Source organism: Callionymus lyra, chromosome 10, assembly GCF_982586985.1.
Source record: "Callionymus lyra chromosome 10, fCalLyr1.hap1.1, whole genome shotgun sequence".
Classification (NCBI taxonomy): Eukaryota; Metazoa; Chordata; class Actinopteri; order Syngnathiformes; family Callionymidae; genus Callionymus; species Callionymus lyra.
Window position 1 is genome coordinate 8,789,133 of NC_141827.1, and position 21,820 is coordinate 8,810,952.

The 21,820-nt window shown below is 38.4% G+C and overlaps 1 protein-coding gene and 1 long non-coding RNA gene across 4 annotated transcripts; one reads left to right on the forward strand and one right to left on the reverse strand.

Annotated features, from left to right (window-relative positions):
• Positions 1-604: 604 nt before the first annotated feature.
• Positions 605-10,866, reverse strand: gata2b (GATA binding protein 2b). Of its 3 annotated transcripts, none has more exons than XM_087800133.1 (5): positions 10,389-10,866; positions 8,742-9,341; positions 7,231-7,376; positions 4,635-4,760; positions 605-1,444 (listed from the first exon to the last, which is right to left on the reverse strand). In XM_087800133.1, exons 1-5 carry the CDS (start codon positions 10,627-10,629, stop codon positions 1,169-1,171), a joined length of 1,389 nt encoding a protein of 462 aa, XP_087656259.1. In that variant the 5' UTR covers positions 10,630-10,866; the 3' UTR covers positions 605-1,168. The 3 variants fall into 3 exon arrangements, with proteins under 3 accessions (XP_087656259.1, XP_087656258.1, XP_087656257.1); XM_087800132.1 differs by having other exon boundaries at positions 605-1,438; positions 4,629-4,760; positions 8,742-9,353; positions 10,389-10,863; XM_087800131.1 differs by having other exon boundaries at positions 8,742-9,353; positions 10,389-10,858.
• On the forward strand, positions 7,413-20,806 carry LOC148070160 (uncharacterized). The gene is made up of 2 exons (XR_015712897.1): positions 7,413-8,596; positions 20,375-20,806. It is a non-coding gene; the product is annotated as an uncharacterized LOC148070160 (long non-coding RNA).
• The last annotated feature ends 1,014 nt before the right edge of the window (positions 20,807-21,820 follow it).

Consider the following 21,820-nt stretch of genomic DNA (forward strand, 5'->3'; position numbering starts at 1 on the left):
TAATTTAATATAAAAGATTGAATAGTTTCAAAATGAATTATGTTTTTGTTGAAAAATTCCAATAATTCAAAAATACATGTTTTTAATTCAATATGTTTTTTAATTCATAGCTTTTAAAATGAACACATTTTTATAATCATACCAAACACTACTGACTTAAAAAGGCCACACTTTTTTTTTTTTAAACATTGAATTTGGAAATTGTATTTTTGAATAATTGTAATTAGAATATCAAACTTTAAAAAACATGTTTTATTCATTTGGAAAATATTGTAATTTTAATAAGTTAAAATGAAGATTCATTCAACCTTTCAATAAACAAATTATTGAATTAAATTATTCAATAATAATTAATTTAACCTTTAAATCTACACAATGTTATTTTTTTAAAAGCTTTTAAAAAAAACACATTTCTAAAAAAGAATGAACACTTGAATTGTTCAATTCAACCATTAAATATTCTGATTTCACGATATACTTCCAAAGAAACAAGAGAACCGGGAGCGAACCAGAGACAACGCGTAACACAGACTTCACACTAAAGCTGGAACCAGACAAACAGTAGCTTTTAAACATTTGATGTCGAAGCAAAACCGAGAAAAGGTCACTTTACTTAATCACTTTATTTGTAGCGCGTATAAATGTTGACCAGCGAAAAGACAAAAGGCTAAAAAATACCATTTGTAATTGATATAGCAGGATCCACATGATGTTTTAGGAAATATAGCAACAACAAAAAAAAGCTGAAAATAAATTATCTGGATAACAATTACAACAGTGGTGACAAATAACAGTGTCAAATAAGGGTTAATAAACATTTCATTGGTCTCTTTGATGCATGATTGAAGCAAAAAAAAAATACAAAATAATCGTGAAAGAATCCAGCAGATATTTTTATCCAAAGGCGGTCCATCGGTCCAGGATGTCCCCAAAGTCATTTACAATATTCACAGTAAAGCTGGCACTGCCGCAGTGATGTCACCGGTTGTATTTTGGCTGAAACGGGCTCAAATATTTGACCCTATAAAAAAAAAAAACAGGTACCTTTGATGAAGTCCTCTGCTCTGGTGATAACATACGTAAATTGCATAATGATCAAGACACGCTCAGGACAGACACCATACGTGTCTTCGTACCAGCTCTGGATCTTCGCCGCCCTCCTCCCCCCTCAGCCCATCGCCGTCACCATGTTGGAGTGGTGCGCGTGGCCGAAGGACGGGTGGATGGGCGTCGGGGTGGGGAGCATGTGTCCGGCGTGGCTGAAGGGCGGCAAGTGTCCCATGGACATGTGTCCGGCCAGCGAGCTGAAGGAGCTCTTCTCGTGCATGCTCTTGGCGAACTCCCCGTAGCTGTCGCTGCAGCGCTTCATCTTCTTGGACTTGTTGGACATTTTCCTGTTGCGTGTCTGGATCCCTTCCTTCTTCATCGTCAGAGGTCGGTTCACCTGCGAGGAAACGCCGTTAAATACTTCCTTAAAAAGCCACAGGATATCCTTGAGTCGGAGAAAACCATCACTAGGGGTCGAAATGCTTGTCGTGTTTTAAGGCACTTTTCTTATTTTACGTGTGTTACAACGAACTCAAGGTATACTAGATGAATGGTTTTGGCAACTTGGCTCAAAATAACTTTTAAAACAAATGTGTATCTGATTGATTTGGACGATGAAAGTCATACACAGGGCAGAAAATAAGTTAAAAGTGCGTCCAGTGAATTAACAGAATAAAACAATATATTTGCGGACGTCAAGTCACTTTTAATCCATAAAATGACTTCATTAGTGGAGCTCACTTTACTTCTTCAAAACATTTACTAAGTTTAATACAGTCATTTTCATCCAGTCATCAATCAGCTGTTTTGATTGACAGCTGTCTGATCCAATTAAGTATTTTAGTGTCTTTTCAAAATTGTGGGGGGGAGCTGGTCCAATGAGCTAAGACCTTCACAAATATCATTTTCTGTCACCGTGTAGTGTCATTAAAGTTGTAAATGTACTTACATTTAACAGAATAAAATACTATAATACTAAAATAATATAATAAGTCAAAGGTCAACAGCCAAAATGTTACGATTTACAAAAGTGGACACTTTTGTTTTGTCTGAGGTTAGTGTTTTGTGCTGTTAACTTCATCACAAAAACATTTCAGGCTTGTAAACAAACCAACATTTGGTGGATCCAAGACATGACAATGTTCCTCCACTACATGTCTTGACTGAATAGCTTAAAACCTCTGAGTCAGATCAGCTAAAAGACTCTCAACCGATTCAAAATACATTTGAAGTTCGGACATTTCGCCACTTCATAATTGCATTGGCAATAGCCTCAGATCAACAGTGTGAACGACTTCAGCGCGATTCACCGCCGTGTGAAGGTGTGAAAGATGGTGGCGCTCGATAAAGTTCACACCACGTTTTACAACTTCTTTATCTGACGAGAGCAGCGTCGCCAATGCAACAGGTGTAAACATGTTTTTCAGAATTTTGTTTTTCTTTAGCTTGCTAAATACACTTTCTTGTGGACCAGTAGTCCTCAACATTTTTGGGACCGGTTAAAAGTTGGCATTATTTTCACAGACCACTTCACTTCAGACAAAAACAATGAATAAAGTTTATGTTTCACTAATTTTTCACTGTATTTTTTTAGGAGACTTGACAGAAACGAGCACCTTGACATGTCAAGAGTCACTACTAGTGTTGAAAATACAATCTTTTATAATACAAAACACCTTTCAGACAGTAATAATCAATAGGACATGAATGTTTTTTTCTTTCTGTCTAGCCTGGTAACTGGGCTTTCCCTTATTTATCCTAACAGTTTATTGGACAACTGGACAGTCGATGATCGACAACAGCTTTCCTGCCATTTAATCTCTACTTTTGTACAAGCTTAACTTTTGACGTACGGTTAATCAACTAGTTAGCATCTGATAACCCAGCCTAAGGCTAGATTGCATTTCCAAGATGGCCACAACCCCTGATTTAAAACCATGGTTCATTAACACAAGTCCTGTGTCTCAAATCTCATTCTTTCTCTTAGTATACTAGAATTTACTATGCATCAGGATAGTGTACGTACTAACTAGTAACAAATTCTCCACTGATAGAATGTCTCAAATAAAACACTGCTGCTACGCACTAACCGGAAATGATGCGACAGCTTCTTTTTCTACTTCTATTTAATGATGATTTCAACCAGCTGTAGGAACACTATTGACACCTGCTGGCAGCACGTTTGGTTTGCATCAAGACATATGAGAAATTAAATATTGCGAGATATTTACGCCGGACGAGAGTTACGGATTCTAATAGTTGAGATTAGAATTCTTCTAGTGAATCGGGATCTGAATATTGGGATTCCAATCTCTACTAGGAGAATTCCAGATTCTCCTAGTAGAGATTGGAAGTCTACCAGAACAATCTCCAATTCTAATAGGAGAAATTCGGATTACATCAAAATGTTTTGGAAAATAGACTGAATCACTAACACACCTAAAATTCAGCATAGGTAAGTCTACATTCTCCATTACTATTTTAGGTGATTTACTTTATGTAGTTGAAAAACTTTATGTCAATACACATTGTAACCATAGTAGAGATTGGAATTCTAACCAGGACAATCTCCAATTCTAATAAGAGAAATGTTGATGCAATCCGAATTTCTCCTATTACAATTTGAGATTGTCCTGGTAGAATTTCAATCTCTACTAGTAGAATCTGGACTCTACTGGATTCCAGTCTCTACTGTATAGATATACTGTATATATATATATATGACTATATATATATATATGCATATATATCTCTATATATATATATATATATACAGTATATATATATATAGATATATATATATGCATATATATATATATGCATATATATATATAGTCATATATATATATATACAGTATACATATATGACCTAATTTAAGATTAAGATGACGGCTTAGGGTAGAAAGTGTCCATCGATCCATACTCAGTTTTGTGGGTGTTTTAGTGACAATTTAGTTTTCATGGAGCACTACATTTCGCATACTAAGAGTTTAGACGCACTTATGCACTAAAAATACGCAAGTATGCAATTTGAGACACAGCTCTGATAACGTCACAAATACTTCCTCCATTTTATATACGTCTATGATCAGCACCACAGAAAGATCTTAAGAAATCTTCAAGATTAATAGATGTAGTAGTTCGTAAAACCACCAAATCTTTTTTTGTGTATTTTTGATGCAGAAAAATCCATTTTTACAAATTTTCAATCTTTTGAGAGTTGAAATAGAAGTCAAATAGTTTGATGTTAATTAATTTACTGGACTTTTAATTGATTTATTTTGAAACACAAAGAGAAACAAGGCCGTCCCTTTAATCCTATACAATATATATTCTCGGGTCCTTTCAGACTGTATAGCGAGCACTTGATCCGGCGGCGGTTCCACTCAACGACGGCTCCACTATTGTGACGCTCGAGGGGATTACATCTCCCATTGAAACAAAAACGGCACAAAGAGACGTCTGGGTGTAAAACAAACCCTCTCTCGCCCTGCGCTTCTACGATCTGGCCGCTCCACAATCAGTGAAACCTGCCGGCCTGCTTCCCGTCTACTTGACCCTTTGGCCGGCGGCAGTCAAAGACTCACATTATGCAGCTTGTAGTAGAGGCCGCAGGCGTTGCACACTGGGTCTCCGTTCGCGTTGCGCCGCCACAGCGTGGTCGTCGTCGTCTGGCAGTTGGCGCAGCAGGTCCCGGCTCGTCTGGCGGCCGACTGCAGATCGAGAGGACGCCGTTGAAAATCAAGTTTCTCTTCTTTTATAAACAATTTTAAATGTTTGTTTCAAAATCCAATAACAAAAAAAGAAATACATTATTCATTTAATGGATTTTTCTTTGGTGAATGGACTTGTTTGCTTGTGTTTGGGTGTGTTCGCATCGGAAAAAATGTGAACAATCTTATGAAAGTAAACAAACAAGAGTGACAAGTGCCAAGTATATGTTTCCTGGTTCACTGTACGGTGACTCCTGCCCAGAAGTTATCGCAGCAGATCATCATCCGTTGGGCATCCAGCGAGTTCAAGTCAAACCACAATATTTGCCTTAAAGCGATTCTATGCGACGGGAGACCACATTTCCCATGAGCACTCGCTAAACGTCGCAAAAGTTGCCATGTTTGTAGCAGTTGGAAGAATTTTCTGTTTCCATGTTTGTAGTTCGAGCGCGACATGTAGCATGTTCACACCATCATGAAGTTTTACAGTGAAGTTATTTTAGTACAAAAATATTAAGGAACACAAAACTACCTAGAGCTTCTTTAATTCAAACAGATATTAACGTCTAGTGTGTCAGTTTTGTGAGAAGTATGAATATAGCACAAAAGGAGGAAATGAAGGAAGGTAAATATGCTATGAATTATGGGATACACAGAAGAAGTCTGTCCCCTTATAAGTATGAGCTTAAAATATTGTGTATCATTTAGTTTTTTTGTATTATTTAATCAATGGGTTCTAAAACCATTCAAACAGATTTGAAGATACTTTGAGCAACAATGGGCACTAATGGAAAACAAAACAAAAGAAGCAAAAGAGAAAATTACATCTTAAGTAGTTTTGTGAATTAATTGAAAATATGTACAATTATTAACAACAGGGCTTCTAGTTAACCTCCTTTAGCATTTCTAGATAATCAGTTTTATTGTTTAACTATGACCTCCTAACCCGGGTCGCACTCTTGATTAGAACTAAGATAAAATACATGTATACACTGTATATTCAATTATTAATGTTTCTTTAAAACTCCATTATTTTGTATGCTTTTTTATTTTATTTTAGTGATTGATGTTTGCAAATGGTTTCAATGATAGCCACGGAGAGAAATGTATTTTGACTAAATGTCTAATTAATAAAGAAAAATAATGTTTATTGCGATTCAATTTTGACTTTCAAGACTTGTGTGCAGGATGTTGATTATAGAGATAAAACAAGATACTTGTTTTTTTAACTAAAACACTTCCATTTTTGTTGTTGTTTTTTTTCACAGATCACAAAACCATCCTCCGACACCTACGTACAAATTCAGATTTCATAATCAACCCCTGGATGTTTTTGCTCTGTGGGAGGAAACCAGAATACCCCGAAATGAAAGCCACACAAACATGAAAAGAACATACAAACTCCACACGGAGAGGCCACACGTCGCCTCGAGCTGAACGCGAACCTTCTCTCCGAGCACACAGTGCATGCATTCTATTAACATTTTTTCAAATCTGCTGGGAAATGACCTTACGAAGCACTCTTGACATCATCCTACCACTTTCATATTTACGTTTAAACCCATTTATCTTTTTCATTTAACAGCTTCTAACTCTCACGCTTCCAAAAGCATGTCCACTCAGCTGTGTCACGAACAGAGTTTGACCACGAGACAGAACCAGGACTGGGACTATATAAGAGGCAGTGGGAGGAAACAGACTGTGCTTTATCTGGACCGGTCAGATATCCGGGGCAGGGGGAAAACACTGGGAGGCTGCCGCTGCCGAAACACTGCAAACTCTGCATGAGACGCGACGAGCTCCGGCTGATATACGACTCTGACCTCTGGAGCTGCTCTAACTGCTCGCAGTACATTCCTGTTGCTTTGTTGGCTTCAGTGTGATGGATTGGACTTTTGATGAGTTAAATGTTGTGTTTTTCTGGTCATTTCTGTTTGATTTAAAGCGACGGATGGTATTATTTCTTCTTCAGACGAGATGATTTTTTACGACTTTAAACAGAATATAGAGACAGAAATATTTCAGTTAAGGTATGAAGACAATTATATTAAATGTTGGTTTGATTCAAACTCATTGGTGTTGTCAGACATTCTCTATGAATCGTATTTCAACTTCACAAATAAGTAAAAAGTGTTAATTTTCAGATAAAAAAGGTAAATTTATGAAACAAAAATGTCGCTTAAGTTAATCGCATCGAAAGTGTTTTTGCTTTATCGAGTAGTTCAGATATGTATCTGAAGTCGTCGCCATCATGATAAGAGAAAACACCAGCAATGGCTGCTCTCTGCCAACGTTCTTGAACCAAAGGAGCAAGAGGTGAGCGACCAGAACAATTCCTGGAAGCTGATTGAGAAAATATAACTTTCCTGTAATTGTCCCCCTCTTTACCCCCCCATTCCTCTCTGTGCTCCTTATATTTATTATCTCAACACACACTCTCTCGCACACAGACGAGGTTCCAGGGACTCACCAGTCTGCGTTTGGGTTTGATGAGCGGCCGGTTCTGACCGTTCATCTTGTGGTAGAGTCCACAGGCGTTGCACAGGTAGTGACCGGTGCTGTCGCGCCTCCACAGGGGTGTCGATGTGGCGCCGCAGTTCACACACTCTCGACCTTCTGCAAACACACACACACACACACACGTCTTCGTGAGAATCTGAAGTTTAATCATTTGTGTGTAGTTTTGACTTATTTAGGGTTTAATTTAAATAAATAATCTGTATTTTAACAAAGACAGGAAACAGGAAAGGAGTGATAAATTCATTTAAACGTAGTTTGGTTTATTGGTAAAGATATAATATTGACATTAATAGCATTTAAATGAAATACACGTGATTAACCTCTAAAATATTCACAAGGTTTTGTAAATAAAATAATTACTTAATGACTGAATTAACTCTTCACATGACGCTGTCAGGAAATTATCTTTATCCCCTTTTTTCCCCTTTTTCAGACGTTTTTGTGTCATCGTTCACAATGATGTTTGACATCTCATTCTTCACGTACATCTTGTACTTTCTCTTGATATATAATTTTTTGATTTAAGACAAGAAAAGACAGATGTCAAATGTGTTTCTCTTTTCTTGTAGTTTTCCTAAAAAAAAGGATTTAAATTTTGTTGGAAATTTTTATCTAATCTGTTACACATATATATTTAGTTGTAATTATGCCAATTGTTTGACTAGGAAAAATGTAACAAATGTTGATATTTAATTTGGATTATTTATAAATCAATATCTTGAATATACACAAACATAACCATTTCTCAACATGAATATATAAATATTCTCAAAAATTAATTATTAAATAAATAATAATAATGTTTTAATCCAAGTCTTATTATGTGGTTTTGTTTCCCCCCTCAGGATATGACTTTATAATTCCCTGAAAACGATCTTTTCTTGAATAATTTCATTCAACTTATTATATCTGACATCAAACATTTTAATATTAATAACAACATAAGGAATAAAGGTTGATGACGTTAACATTTGCTATTTTGTGTACTTTGAGTGACATAATTGTACATAATCAAGATGGTGATATTTCCGCTATTTACACTTGTTGCAAAAACACACACTAAAAATAATCTACATCGACAATTTTTTTTTTTAATAACTAATTGATAGCAAATGTGGATAGTAAACAACGAGAAATAAATACTTAAAAAAATATTTAAAAATTTAAAAATATTTGCTGGCGTTAAGGAAAAATCCCGTGACGTCGTTTCTGTGGCGACGAGTTAAAAAAATCGAGCGGGAGAAATTGATGGCAAAAGAAAAATGGCGACGTTCTTCCTTTGTATTTAAAGTTTTGGAATCTCTTCGCTTTGTCAGGTGAGAACTACAATTATTTATTATTTCAGCTTCTAAAAAACGTGTTGAATTAGTTTGTTTTTCGTTCGAAAAAGTCTCGTTATCTCCGCTCACATCTTGACGGGCCTCGAGAACCTTCTCTCGTGTATATTCGGCTTCAACTCACCGGTGCAGGACCGAGTCTTGTTCTTGTTCTTCTGGGAGAAACCGGACGACATGCCGAGGAGGCTGCCCGGGTGGAACAGACTCCCGCTGTACTCGTGGGCCGCGGGGATGGAGTAGGTGGGGTAGGTGGCGATGGGGTGGTGGGTGGACGCGGGCTGGTGCGACCCCATCAAGCCGCCCCGCAGCGGACTCGAACCCTCCATCTTCATCGCCTCTTGTAGGGAGTATTTGCCCGAGTCCTTCTCCTCCACTCGGGTGGAAGATGGAGACAAGGCTCTGGCGTCCGGCGAGTGGTCTTTGGGCGGCGTCGGGGGGAAGGTGTAGAGCTGCGGGCTCGGGTGAGTCGGCGGCGTGAGCGAGGAGGCGGAGGCCGAGTTGGTGCCGCCGCTGCCCGGGTAGACCGCGGACAGGCCGCCCGGAGACGCGGAGCCTCCCGGGTGGTGCAGGGCGGGCTTGCTGAAGGGGCTCACGGGCCAGGCGTTGTGGGGGTGATGGGGGTGGTGGTGGTGGTGGTGGTGGTGGGCTGACAGAGCCGCCTTGCCGCCGTCCAGCCAGGAGATGCCCGGGCTGGTGAGCAGGTGAGGGCGGCACACCTGGGAGCCTGTCAGACGAGCTGTCAATCATCAGAATAAAGCGCCGAATCAGCATTTCAAACAACTTCACTTAAGTTACTTTAATACCCTTTTAAAACGGTTTTGCCCTTTTTTTTAAATCGTGTTTAGTAAAAGAAAAAGCAGTTTTTTCATTTCTAAGCGTGTAATAAACGATATATTTACTCGGATTTTCTCACTTTTGCGACGATATTTTTTATTTCCACATCTAAAGTTTCCCCTTTTTTCACCAAATATTTACGTTTTATTGAATCAACTTGAAATCTTAACGGTGCAAATGCGTGTCGAATAAAAAGCTTGATATGGTCTAAGACATGTATCGTTTTCTTACGGTTTCTTTATTTTTTAAATATTCCTAAAGCCATTTATTTTTATAATACATACATCATGGCAGAAACTCATAACAATAGTACTATTTGTTAATCATTATTATCCAGATTTGAATCGGTTTAAATATTGATAATCGAAGTCCAAAGTACCAAGTAATATATAGTATTAAATGAATAGTGTTTATTGATATTGTGAAAAGTGTGAGACAACATAATATATTTTCTTTAAATAATAAAAGGAGATATGTTGAATAAGCAACCTTTTCAGAATCAATAGTGTTTTAATTTAATTCAATTTTATTTAAAGTGTCTTATCATAACAAAGTTATCTCAATACACTTTCCATAACCTGTGTTTAATAAAGTAAACAGAGGATCTTGTCATTGAATTTAAGAAGTAACATGATTCATGTCTGTAGTTTATGAATTCGGAAATTGTACTGCATCGTTTATATTGAAAGCAGATTGAATAGAAAAGACCGAAATAATATAAAACGCATTCATAACATACTTGTAAAAAATAATCAATTTTCACGGTTGGTCTTTTTTTGACTTACGAATTTATCAGCAATTCAAATAACCATGTTTAACGCGACTATAATACAATGATATATCAATTTAAAACGTTTTATTATCCATTTTAAAACGACAGTAAAAACACGATTGTATCGTCGCAATACACGTCGAAGGTGCGTTCAGGGACTCTCACCGTGAGCCTGGCTGTAGGAGACCCTGGCCCGGGCTGAGTTGTGGTAGTACGGGTTCCCTTGCGTGTCCAGGTGGTTAAAGAAAACGTCCACCTCGTCCGGGGGCAGCAGCTGGCTGGTGGTCTCCATGTAGTTGTGCCCTAGGCTGTGGTGGAGGTGGTGGTGGTTAGAGTCCGACGGGTGCTGACCGTTGAGCACGGCGTGGTGGTGCATCCAGCGAGGCTGATCCGCCGCGACGTCCATGTCCTGGACTCGGTACCGAGCTTCTTTTTTTCTTTCTGGTTTGTGAAGAAGAAGGTCAAGAACAAAAATATCCTCTCGGTGCTTTCAGGTGAGGGGGAGTGATGTGTCTGGTTCCATCTGAATAGAAGTCAGTTTCGTCCAGAACATGTACTTGTGGACCCTGAGAAGTGAAGGGAAGTGTGAGCAGCAGGTCCTCGCTTCTGGTTGTCGGAGGAAAGAAGTGCGTCTCCCGGGACTTAAAGCCGCTCTGACAGCAGGGAGGAGTCACACCATCACACGCTCAACCGTCACATTGAGCTACTTCTGGTTTCTGCTGATTCAAGAGAAATCCTGCTTCATACGTTCACCGAGATGAACGCAGAGTTAGAAGATCCTGGTCCCAGACTCGACCAATCCAGTCAAGAGCTCTTCGTGGAGTTGGATAGTATACCTGGGTAAAGTACGGTGGCCGTATTAGGACCTTTATGTGGTCATCAAAACTAACAATTATATGAAACGTCAATTTTCCATTAATATTATTCTAACTAGTCTCTAAATATGATTAACTCGACTGGGATTTTGTTTTAGAAATTTTGCCTTTGTCATTTTCTCAAGTTTTTATTGCTTATTTAATGCTTGATTTTACATTCATTTTTTTTTTAAATTTAAAAGCCAGGTTTTATTACTTGATTTGATACTTTTTGTTCGTTTACTTTTGCTTTTATGGCTCCCACAACAGCCACTAAATAAAACGTGGCCCCTGAGGAAATGTTATTGCCCACCACTGTCTTAAATCAATCTGTCTGCAGTATAAGAGAAGAGGAAGCTCTACACAGAGTACCTGAAAGATGGCACAGAAAACAAATGGAACTAAATAGTTGTAACATTTAGATTTAGATTTCTTTTATTAGTCCCACAAGGAGACATTTTTGTTCACAGCAGCATCAGGTCATAAGAAAAAAATACAATAAACAAGCAGAAAAAACAAAATTTGAAAGAAATACTTGAATAAAAATACAATGTAAATAAATTTAGATTTAAAGACTTGATAAATTCACAAATATACAACATTTACATCAACTAAAGGCTAATTTATGAAATATTTTGTATGGATTTCATGTTGTAGACGTTTCTCATCAATCAGAAGTTTATTATTATTGCGATTATTTCAGACGTTAACCCGAGTTTACAGTCATATGATGAACATTGATCAAGCTTTTATAACGTCCTTGTGGAGAAACAGGCTTTGAAGCTCCTCCTAAATCACAAGAATTGGTACATTCATGTTTTTTCAACCTTGAAGTCCAAATATTTCCACAGACAACCGTCTTAAAAAACATCCAATTTGATTTACAAATTAGATTTGTCACGGTCCAGTGTAACGTGAGACGTCACCCCTTTATTTCTCTCGAAGGATCCCAATGATCTTTTCTTACCTGTTTGTTTCGTTTTTATTCTCACTCTTGACATTCTGACTGCTTCTGACTTGTTTGTTCCTCGCTCGCGCTCCCTCGCTCGCATGATTGACAGCCAGTAATTGGGGAGGGAGCGCGCGCTCCCGCTCCGTCCACGCTGCCGCCTGTCTGACGCCGCTCGCCGCTGACGTCACGTCACCCAGTCCCGAGACAACAACCAAAAAAAAAAAAACATGATCGAGGACATGAACTTCGGATGACACGGGTGCACGCGCGCACGCAAACCGAGATATTTGAAGAAGCTTAAAAAAAAGTTCTACTTTCACATTAGATATCATTTTATTTCGGTGTCAGACCGTTATAATCGAAAATGAGCATCATAAGTTGTTTAAACAAGTTAAGGAATATTAATATATTATAATAATGGATCGAGGATCACTTACTCGACACGTTTTGACTAATTAATTTAGTCTTTGTCACTGGAAATAGAATAAGAGGCGAATAAATCCGATCAGACGTTGGTGGTGAAGGGGTGGAGGGGGTGGTCTTTTGAAAAAGGGGGGTGAGGCATTAAGGCTCATCAGCATGATAATATATGAGACATGAGCTGCGAGTCTGAGCCCTTTTGATCTGCCATGACGATAAGAACCTTATCAGCGGAGAACATCCACCTCCAGTATAGATTCATCGTTGATCCAAGTCAACCTGTTTAATTTTTTTAAACACAATTTTCAACAATAAATACAATGAAGTCGATTGAATGTACGATTATATTTCACAACAATCGTCATTAATAATAATAATATAATTAAGATCCTCACACTTGATTTCCATCAAGACAATTGCACATATATTATTTATGTTATTTTTTAGATACATATCTATTGTTCATGTTCTTATATCATTTTAAACGCAGATTTAATTGCATTTATTTTTTAAATTATAATTACTAATATATATTGTAAAATCATCATCGTTTTCTTATATATATATACACACACACAGTGGTTTTAGAGAGTTCGTTTATATGGAAATAGATACATCATTTTTATACCCATGTATTATATGTAGTATTTCTTAATTAAAAAGCCAAACCAATTTTTATTTTAGGATGTTACATTAGTTGCGATGAAGATATAAATTTATCCATGTCTCTTGTGATGAATGTTGTTGTATATTAATGTCTATTGTGTTTTGAAGGAACATTATTCTTTCCAGTCATGTCGTAATTATTTATCCTGTTCCTGCTCATATCGTTCATTTAAACGCGGTATTTGCTTCGTCACGTGACCCCAATAACGCCATTATAACAGCTTTAATGTCGTCTCCGTTGCTGCCGAGGTCTCGGTGATTATACGGCGTTTTTTATCTCATCGGTGCCGGCTAATCTTTGTTTCTTTGTGAAGATAATAAATGGCGTAATCGTTATCAGCGGGCTGCTGGAGGTGTCGCGGAGAATAGGGGCTGATCGGGCCGGGGAATGGGGCTCCCGAGTGCCGCGGAATAAATGCGTTTCCTTATCGCTGCCTCCCAGATTATCAGCGTCTTTTCAAGCGAGCACAACAAACACATCTAACACTGAGACCGCCTCGTTGACTGGTCCAGATCTGAGCAGGATTGATGGTGCGATAGGAAGGAAGAGGTCGTTATTATGCACAAGTTTTTACTGCACGTGCACACCCGACTAGTTAGGAAACACAATGAAAAAAAATAGTGTTTTTTTGGGGTGTTATTTGCGGGTGTCATCTGAGGTTCCGCGTCTTTGTTGTGGTATCAACCATCTTTATTTCTTTCAAGTCGGATTTAACTAGATCAGAATGCAAGGGGTGAAACACGCGCAGGGAAATAGATTTGAATAATCATATCTTGTTTTTGAGATAGTGAGCCTAAGAAAGACACAATCCAGGATGTCCCAGATACAAACAGAACGACTTAAAAAATTGTAGTTTTTTCTTATTTTATTGAAAGAACAGGCCGGAAAAATAATGTTTAAAATAATCAATTTAACGAAATGATAAGAATCTTTGGCCAAAAATAATTAAAATAAAGTGAAAAGTTAGGTGATCATAAGTTATATATTACTGACTTTAAAAATATATATATTAAAGAATAGACATTGACATCCTGTTAAAATAACATACAGTTAATTGGCAGTGACCCCACGTTATATACTATGTAAGTAAGTAAGATTACCTGGAAATATTGGTCCTAAAGACAATAAAAAAATAATTATATAACTTTCAGCAGATTTCACAGGACACTCTGTCAACGTTACAATCATCTTTGGATGTAGAACAATTTTTTTTAATGTCAGACAAGCTTTAGTCAAAGGCCACAAATGTATTTCCTATACTCAAACCATGTTTTACTTTCTTTTTTTGTGTTGTACTGCTCGAAGATATATCGAGATTTTATTTTAATATTCTATAGAAGATAACGCTGCACCTGTTTATTTTCAAAAACAAAACAGAAAACAATTTAGATCCCCCCCCCCCCCCTCAATTTCTAATAAAATAAATAGAAAAAAAATGTAACTTAACTTTTATTTGATCAAATATTATTACAGTATGCACAGGGGTCATGTGTTTAGATGAAAACACTTTCAGATAGAAAACCCTTAAGATACAAACGCCGTCGAGACTCAAAGCTAATAATAACATGTTTCAAACTCTTCACTAGTTTATTCAAATATGTCTCCAAACAGAGATTATCTATCATATGTTTTTCTTCGTCTGCAGCAGAAGCATCTATAGGACATGACTCTGTGCCAGGAGCTGCTTTTCTTTTCCAATATAGCTGATGCTTAATCGGTGGCTGCAGCGGCTCCTGGTCCTGCTGATGGTCTCCAGGGCAACAGAGATAACAGTGCACTCATTTTCCATATCTTACGCTCCATTATATTCAAGGATTAGTTCTCCTTCCCCGAAAGGTCGAACGTGAAGCAGAAGCAAAGTCTCTGGAATGCTTCTCGCCTCCTTTTCTCCCGTAATATTGTCACGGGCCCTTGGACGCTCGATTCATATTTATGTATTTATTCATTGTTCATTTTGACAAGGAGGAAGAAAGTGAAGGTCTGACATCAACGGTCTGCAGTCAATAAAAGTGCAGACCCAGAGATCTAAAGATTCCCACTGGAACAGAGCCCGAGGCCGGAGCCGCAGAAATCCCTGCTGCTGCTTTAATAAAGTCAGAAATGACACAATGTGATTCGGCCCCAAAATTCGCTTTGTGTCATTCACAAAAATCACTCTGAAAAACAGAAGTGAAGATCTTTTTTAGTTATTTAATTTATTAATTTAAATATACTGTATATGTTACTCCTATTGAATGAATTGTTTATTTTTTTTAACTTAAATATATTAATTTAGGGGAAAAAAAGCAACTACCGATAAAGGTGTGGCAGACAGTGACCTCTAGCGGTGACAATAATGCTTCTTATCTAGTCGTCAACAAATGATGTATTTTATTCGCACGTCTAAAACACATGAGTACTATCTTGTACCGTAAAATATGTTCTCCACTGAGGTATATTCCAGGGCATTCCCAAAGTCCTCTGCCTTTTTTTCTGCTGAACGCCAGGATCCTTGGATTCCTCAGCAGCGAGAGGGGCCATCGTGTTTTCCAGGGGTCACCACTTCACTTCCTGCTGGGAGAGCAGCAGGAAGTGAAAGTTTACAACACTTTGACTGTGACAAGCCGTCAGTCAAGCTCAGTCGTACCAGGAGCTGTCTCGGGAATTGAAGAATTCAAAAACAATAGGCTGTTTATTTTTTTTGTCGACGTGGATTCACGCTGACAACCCAGGCTGGCGTGTATAGGTTGGATGATCAGAGTTTTAGATGCCAGTTTGATTATTGATGAAACCAGAACTTACTGTTGGTCGAAAGCTTACTTCCACACTAGGCTCACGACAATTGTACAAAAGTCGCCTTTTTCCTAAAACATACAAGACACAATTAGTGTGTTGCCTTTTGGAAATGATCCTTTAATCTGTTTATTTTATTCATGTATTACAATATTTAAAAAATACATTTCTTATGTTCATGATGAGCTACTCTTCGTTCACACCAAACAAGCAATTGGGCGGCTAAAGAGATGGTAAATCATCTGGGGACGGGTCTAAAGTTAACCATGATGGTTCATGCCCTCTTTATCTAACGTGGGAACATGAACGATTTTCACGTCTATATGAGAGCAACCATAAAGTTATATAGTAAGAGGTAACACTTAAACTTGATATTTACGACATTAAAATCAGACTCTGCTTGAAATTTGATTGTTGTTTTTTTTATTCAAAGTTTTTTTTTTTCTAAAGTGCTTAAAATTTGATTGTTTTTCAAATTCAAAGTCTGATTTTGATGCTGTATTATTCACTGTTAGAAAAAGTCAGCTGGCAAACATTTACTTGTAAAGTAAATGGAAGTGAACAAAATGTCGATGAAATTTCCCTCCGCATGTGACATGGAAAATCTGGGATCTGATTTAATACGCATCGAATCTTCAACCTTGACAAACTAAACGTGTTCCATCGACAGATAACATTATGTATCGAAATGATCCAAAACGCATTTAAAAAACCACAAAAAAACAGGCATAACCTTCAAATAAAATTTTAAATAACACGTTTATATTTGTTTATTTTTCAATAAATATTCACTTCTCCTTTTTTCACATACTCAACATTGGCTTAGAACCTTATCTTCTCAAGCAGGTCCTGACACAGACTTTCTATTTTCGCACATTTAGCAGTTGGTGTGTAAATGTTTTTTTTAGTTTTTTTCTTTCTACCGGTTTCATCACCCACAGGTGCATCAGGGAAAGAAACGTAGCTTTTTAATAATCTTCTTCACCACATCCTTTCTATCGACACGCACGCACACTCGTCTTCTTTCTTTCAATATCATAAAGTTGCATTATTTACTACTTTTTTTCACTCTCAGTGTGTGTCAGTGGATTTTTCAACCTAAATCAACCCTGCACCATCACAGCCTGATTAGATGCTCTCTAGGCACTCTGGTTTCCTCCCATATGAGCCTCCGTGAAGCTCTTCCATGATCTATGAGGTAAATTAATAACTCTTCAGATTTCAAAAAATATTTGAGAGCTGAGGAATCTCATTGACTCTGTCTCGACAACTGAAGCACTGTCTACTGACCAAACACAGATTGATTTGGGGGCTAGAAAAACCTAGTTTGAACAAAGATCTTTCGCGAATTTTATAGATTGTCAAAAGTTTACCCTGAAGTTTTTTAATCCAAAAACACCCGGGGCATTTTTCAGCATGTGCAGGACCCCCTGCGGTTCGCCGATACTGGCCCGCGGTCGGTGTAGAAGATGCCATCCGTCATCTCCTGCATTGGACCTACTCCCACATGGATAATTGGAGCGGCTCAGTGAAGATCCTGTTCCTGGATTTCTCAAGTTCCTTCAACACCATCCAGCCCACTCTGCTGCAGGACAAACTGACAAAGATTCATGGCCTTGGCCTGGTCTCCGGGATTGCGGACTACATCACTGATCTACAACAGTACATCAGGCTGTAGCACATCACGTCTGACACTGTGGTCTGCAGTACAGGAGCACCTCAGGGGACAGTACTGGCCCCTCTCCTCTTTACCATCTACACTTCAGACTTCTGCTACGACTCCGAGCTGAGTCTCGTCCAGAAGTTGCTGACGACACTGCCATTGTTGGATGCATCAGGGACAACAGCGAGGACGAGTACAGGAGTCTGATACGTGACTTTGTGGACTGGAGTGAGAGGAACCACTTGCAGCTGAACACCTCAAAGACCAAGGAGCTGGTCTTGGAATTTGGGAGGTCCAGGACAAACCCAAGTCCAGTGTCCATCAAAGGTGACGAGGACCGGTCCAGCAACACAGACCATGTGTATAAGAAAGTTCAGAGTAGACTGTACTTTCTGAGGAGGTTTCGATCATTTAACATCTGCAGGAAGCTCCTCTGCATGTTCTACCAGTCTGTGATGCCCAGTGTTTTATGCTGTGGTGTGTTGGGGTGGGAATGTGTCCAAGAGTCAACAGGCTGGACAGGTTGATCAGAAGGGCTGGCACTGTGGTTGAAGCTGGACTCACTGGTGACAGTTGCTAAGAGGAGATCATTGAACAAACTACTGTCCATCATGGATGATGACACCATCCTCTCAACACTGTCATTAGTGAACAGAGAATCAGATGCAGCACGAATGCTCCTCCCATGATGCAACACTAATAGACTCAGTGACTTGTTAATTTCTCAATCTATTAGTTTGTTTAATTCTGAGTTTGGGGGCAGGAGTAAAAAGATGTATTCTGATTTTATGTTAATCTTTGAAGACTCATTCGTTTCCTCGTTCTTTATACTTGCACTTTGTCATCCCTTGCATTTGTTTATTTGAATGCACTTTGTTATTGTTCTTGTTTTTATGATACTTGCTGAACCGAACTGGAAACCCAATTTCCCAAAGGAGAATAATATAGTAAATCTATCCATCTATCTGATATATGGTTTTAAAAATACAGATCATCCAATTGAAATAAAATGTACATTTCCATAATTTATATTCTCATCTGGACCTTTATTCATTAAAATTTCAAGCTAAATTTTTTTTTTTTTTAAAGCTTGTCTTTGGTTTCATGAAAACCACACTGTCCCCGGCCTGCCCCTGACCCCCCCTCCCCCAGACCTGTGTGCAGACCTAGCAATGACATGAGATGATGTGAGGCCTGCCACATGCTCTCTCCTCCTCCCCCCTGCTCCTCACCACATCAGGATACACTTGTTCTACTGAATTCCGGTTTCAAACGGATCGCTGCTGTCTTGTGTGCTGTGCTGCTGTGCAGGACCAGTATCATGTCCGGGGTACACACTCCAGCGTCTGGCCCTGTGGTCAGAGTTTCTAACCAACGGTTCTGCTCGCACACCTTGACAAACCTCAGGACCATTCCTCACCAAAACCCCGCTCCCCACCTCCGACCCGGGGCCCCCCGCCCTGTCAGCACACTCATCACATCATTAGACGTATTGTTAAAAATATAAAGTTGTTTCCTGCGATCGCCTTCGCGGTCCGTTTGAGTTTTAACCCGATGACCCGATGAACCCGTAAGAACCGGCTTCTGCGTCTTCTGCTCAGCATTTCTCATCTGCTCCACATCACTTGAATTAAGTTTATGTTTATACTATAACGATTACGTTTTTTAAAAACGCTTTCCTAAATAAGCTAGGCCCCGTCAGTTTGACCTATGACCTTGTGAGGCGCGCCTCTAGTGGTGAAAGATGATACTACAATTTTCGACTCGATTAATTTATATCTGTAAGAACAAAAATAACAGATATTAACTGATTTGTATTTATACAAGGCTTTAACTCATCACACCACAGTGTTAAAACCCTTGTTGTTGCTGGAAACCCATTATTTTTTTTTAGTCTTATAGTGATTTATTTATCTTATTTATAATATGTTTAACGATACTTTTAATTAATGTAACAATGATGTTGGAATCTGGACAGATCGGATGTGCGCATCTGAGAAGTTATTTACAAATCATGCATTTTGAAATGTGTTTTATGTGAAGTGAAGTTATTGTACGCGCAGTAGTGAGCTGAGGAACAGCGCCTCCTGCTGTTTCTATAGCTCAGTGACTCCTCCGTCAATAATGTGGAGAAATTAAAAATCGGTTTTCATGCTCGTCAAACTTCAATCTCGTTTTACTTTATGTTTGTTTGAATGAACAATTTAAACATTTAATATTTCACAAGCTTGTTTTGGTTTGTCTGTTGCTTTCGATCTTATTTTTAATTTTTACATTTTATTTGTAACAGATTTTTAAAGTCTTAATTTTAACTTTGTTATTATTATTATATAGAGTTTTATTTTATGACTCCTTAAGATCCTTATAAATTTCGCCTGCCTCACACCATTTCACCCAAAAAATATGTGTATATGATGTGTATACGTATATGCTTATATACTTTGAGTACATTTAGTAAAGGAAGCCCATGTTATTATTATTTTAAAAAGAGATTTAATTCAAGGTTACGGCGAAGACAAACAAAACAAAGAGCACAGTGATACCAAATGGGATTAATTCCTAAAATAAAGACATTTTATAAAGCTTTATGAGCAATAAAACTAGTCGAAGAATAATCTAAATATTATTAGTTCTTTAGTCCTATTTCTGTATTAAATTCTTTGTTAAAATATGTTTTTTTTTGTTGTAACATAAGCTTTATTTTTGTATTTCATCGCAGTTGTTTGACTTCTATGCTCGTTTTCATGCGATCATTCAAGCTGTCCGCCCTGATACCGTCAATGCCACCGATTCCTGCCATTGAACTTAATTTATGTGTTTCAGGCCTCTCCGTTGAAAATGGGGCAACAAAGGTGCCATCAGAGATTAGTCGTCCACCGCAACTCAATCTGATTTCAGTTGATCCTCAGGAGGGCACCGACGGTCTCGGCATCTGCAGAGATGCACGGAGGGATGTGCGGCCAAACCGCTGCCTTAGCTTTGGGCTTCCGGTTCTGGGGCAACAGCAGCACTCCCGTACCCCACAGAGCCTGCAGCCGCTCCACTATCATCCCCCTCCAGACACCGTGTCAGGATACTGTGGTGACACAACTTGGGCTCTCTGTTCCTCCCTTGTCAACAAGACTGATGATGAAGATAGAAGATGAGCAGGGAAGATGAGGAGAGAGATCCATGGTCACCAACGATCTTCTTCAGTTCCATATAAGCGTTTGTTCAGTTACATATACGTCATAAAGCAGTGACAAATCAACTATTGAGCCAGAATGAAAGGTAATTTTTATTTCATTTATCATCACGTCAGTTCCTACTTAAGTCTTCAAAATAACCATCTGTCTCACTGTGGACCATCATTTAGACTCATTGATCACACCAACAGTTAATCCATAACTTAGAAACACTTACAACTTATTGACTTAAAACATTACTTTCTCAAATTAAAGTGGATTGACTCCACAAATGCTGCAATTCTGCACTACACCACTGCACCACTAGAGGGCTCGATATCTACCGGTTCACCTTTTGACCTCTGTTAGCTACGCACGATACTGTTATGGCTTACATGGGTAATTTATCATTGTTATAATTCTTGGCTCTTTATCAATGTGTGTGAGAGACCTCATACCTGGACAATTCGGGGGTCTCTTCAGATCACTATCTCCACTTTAACCCCCCCCCCCCACACACACACACACACACACACACACACACAGGTTAATAATAGACATAAAAGGAATTACGTCTGCCTTAAAATGGAGCTCTGATTCAAACCTCAAGCTAAAACCGGTCAGCAAGGTGTTATTTATGCAGTTGGTAAAATAGAACTAATGCGAATCCATCAGTGGACTCACACGAAAGCAGATGCAATACATTTTTCTTTTGGCTTCACATCCCTACTCTGGAATATCATTGGTTTTCTAGGACATGTGTGTCATGTTGCAGATGAGGACAGGGTCAGGCAGGAAATAAGTTATAAAGAAACACTGCGTCCAGTAAAATTTACAAAACAGTATTTGCAGGATTTAAATTACTTTTAACTTGTAACTTTACTGCAGCTCTTCTATGAACTTGAGGTTTTTGTTTTACTTTGCATCTTATTTTCGGGCCTTAAATCAGATGAAATACTCCACATTAAAAAAATCCGTCCTCGATGATGGTCTGGCTTGACTTCTCCCCAACACAGCTTCTTCTCACCAAATCAGCTGTTTTGATTGACAGCTGGCTGATGCAACTAAATGCTTGATTGCTCCGACTTATTACAAAAAAAAGAAA

Excerpts from the sequence above, each read along its gene's own strand:
- gata2b (XM_087800132.1), bottom strand. The coding sequence starts at position 10,629 with ATGGACGTCGCGGCGGATCAGCCTCGCTGGATGCACCACCACGCCGTG. Across the intron at positions 4,761-7,230 it reads TCAAACCCAAACGCAGACTG|TCGGCCGCCAGACGAGCCGG; the intron begins GTGAGTCCCTGG and ends CTCGATCTGCAG. Across the intron at positions 1,439-4,628 it reads ACAAGCTGCATAATGTGAGT|CGACCTCTGACGATGAAGAA; the intron begins CTTTGACTGCCG and ends TCGCAGGTGAAC.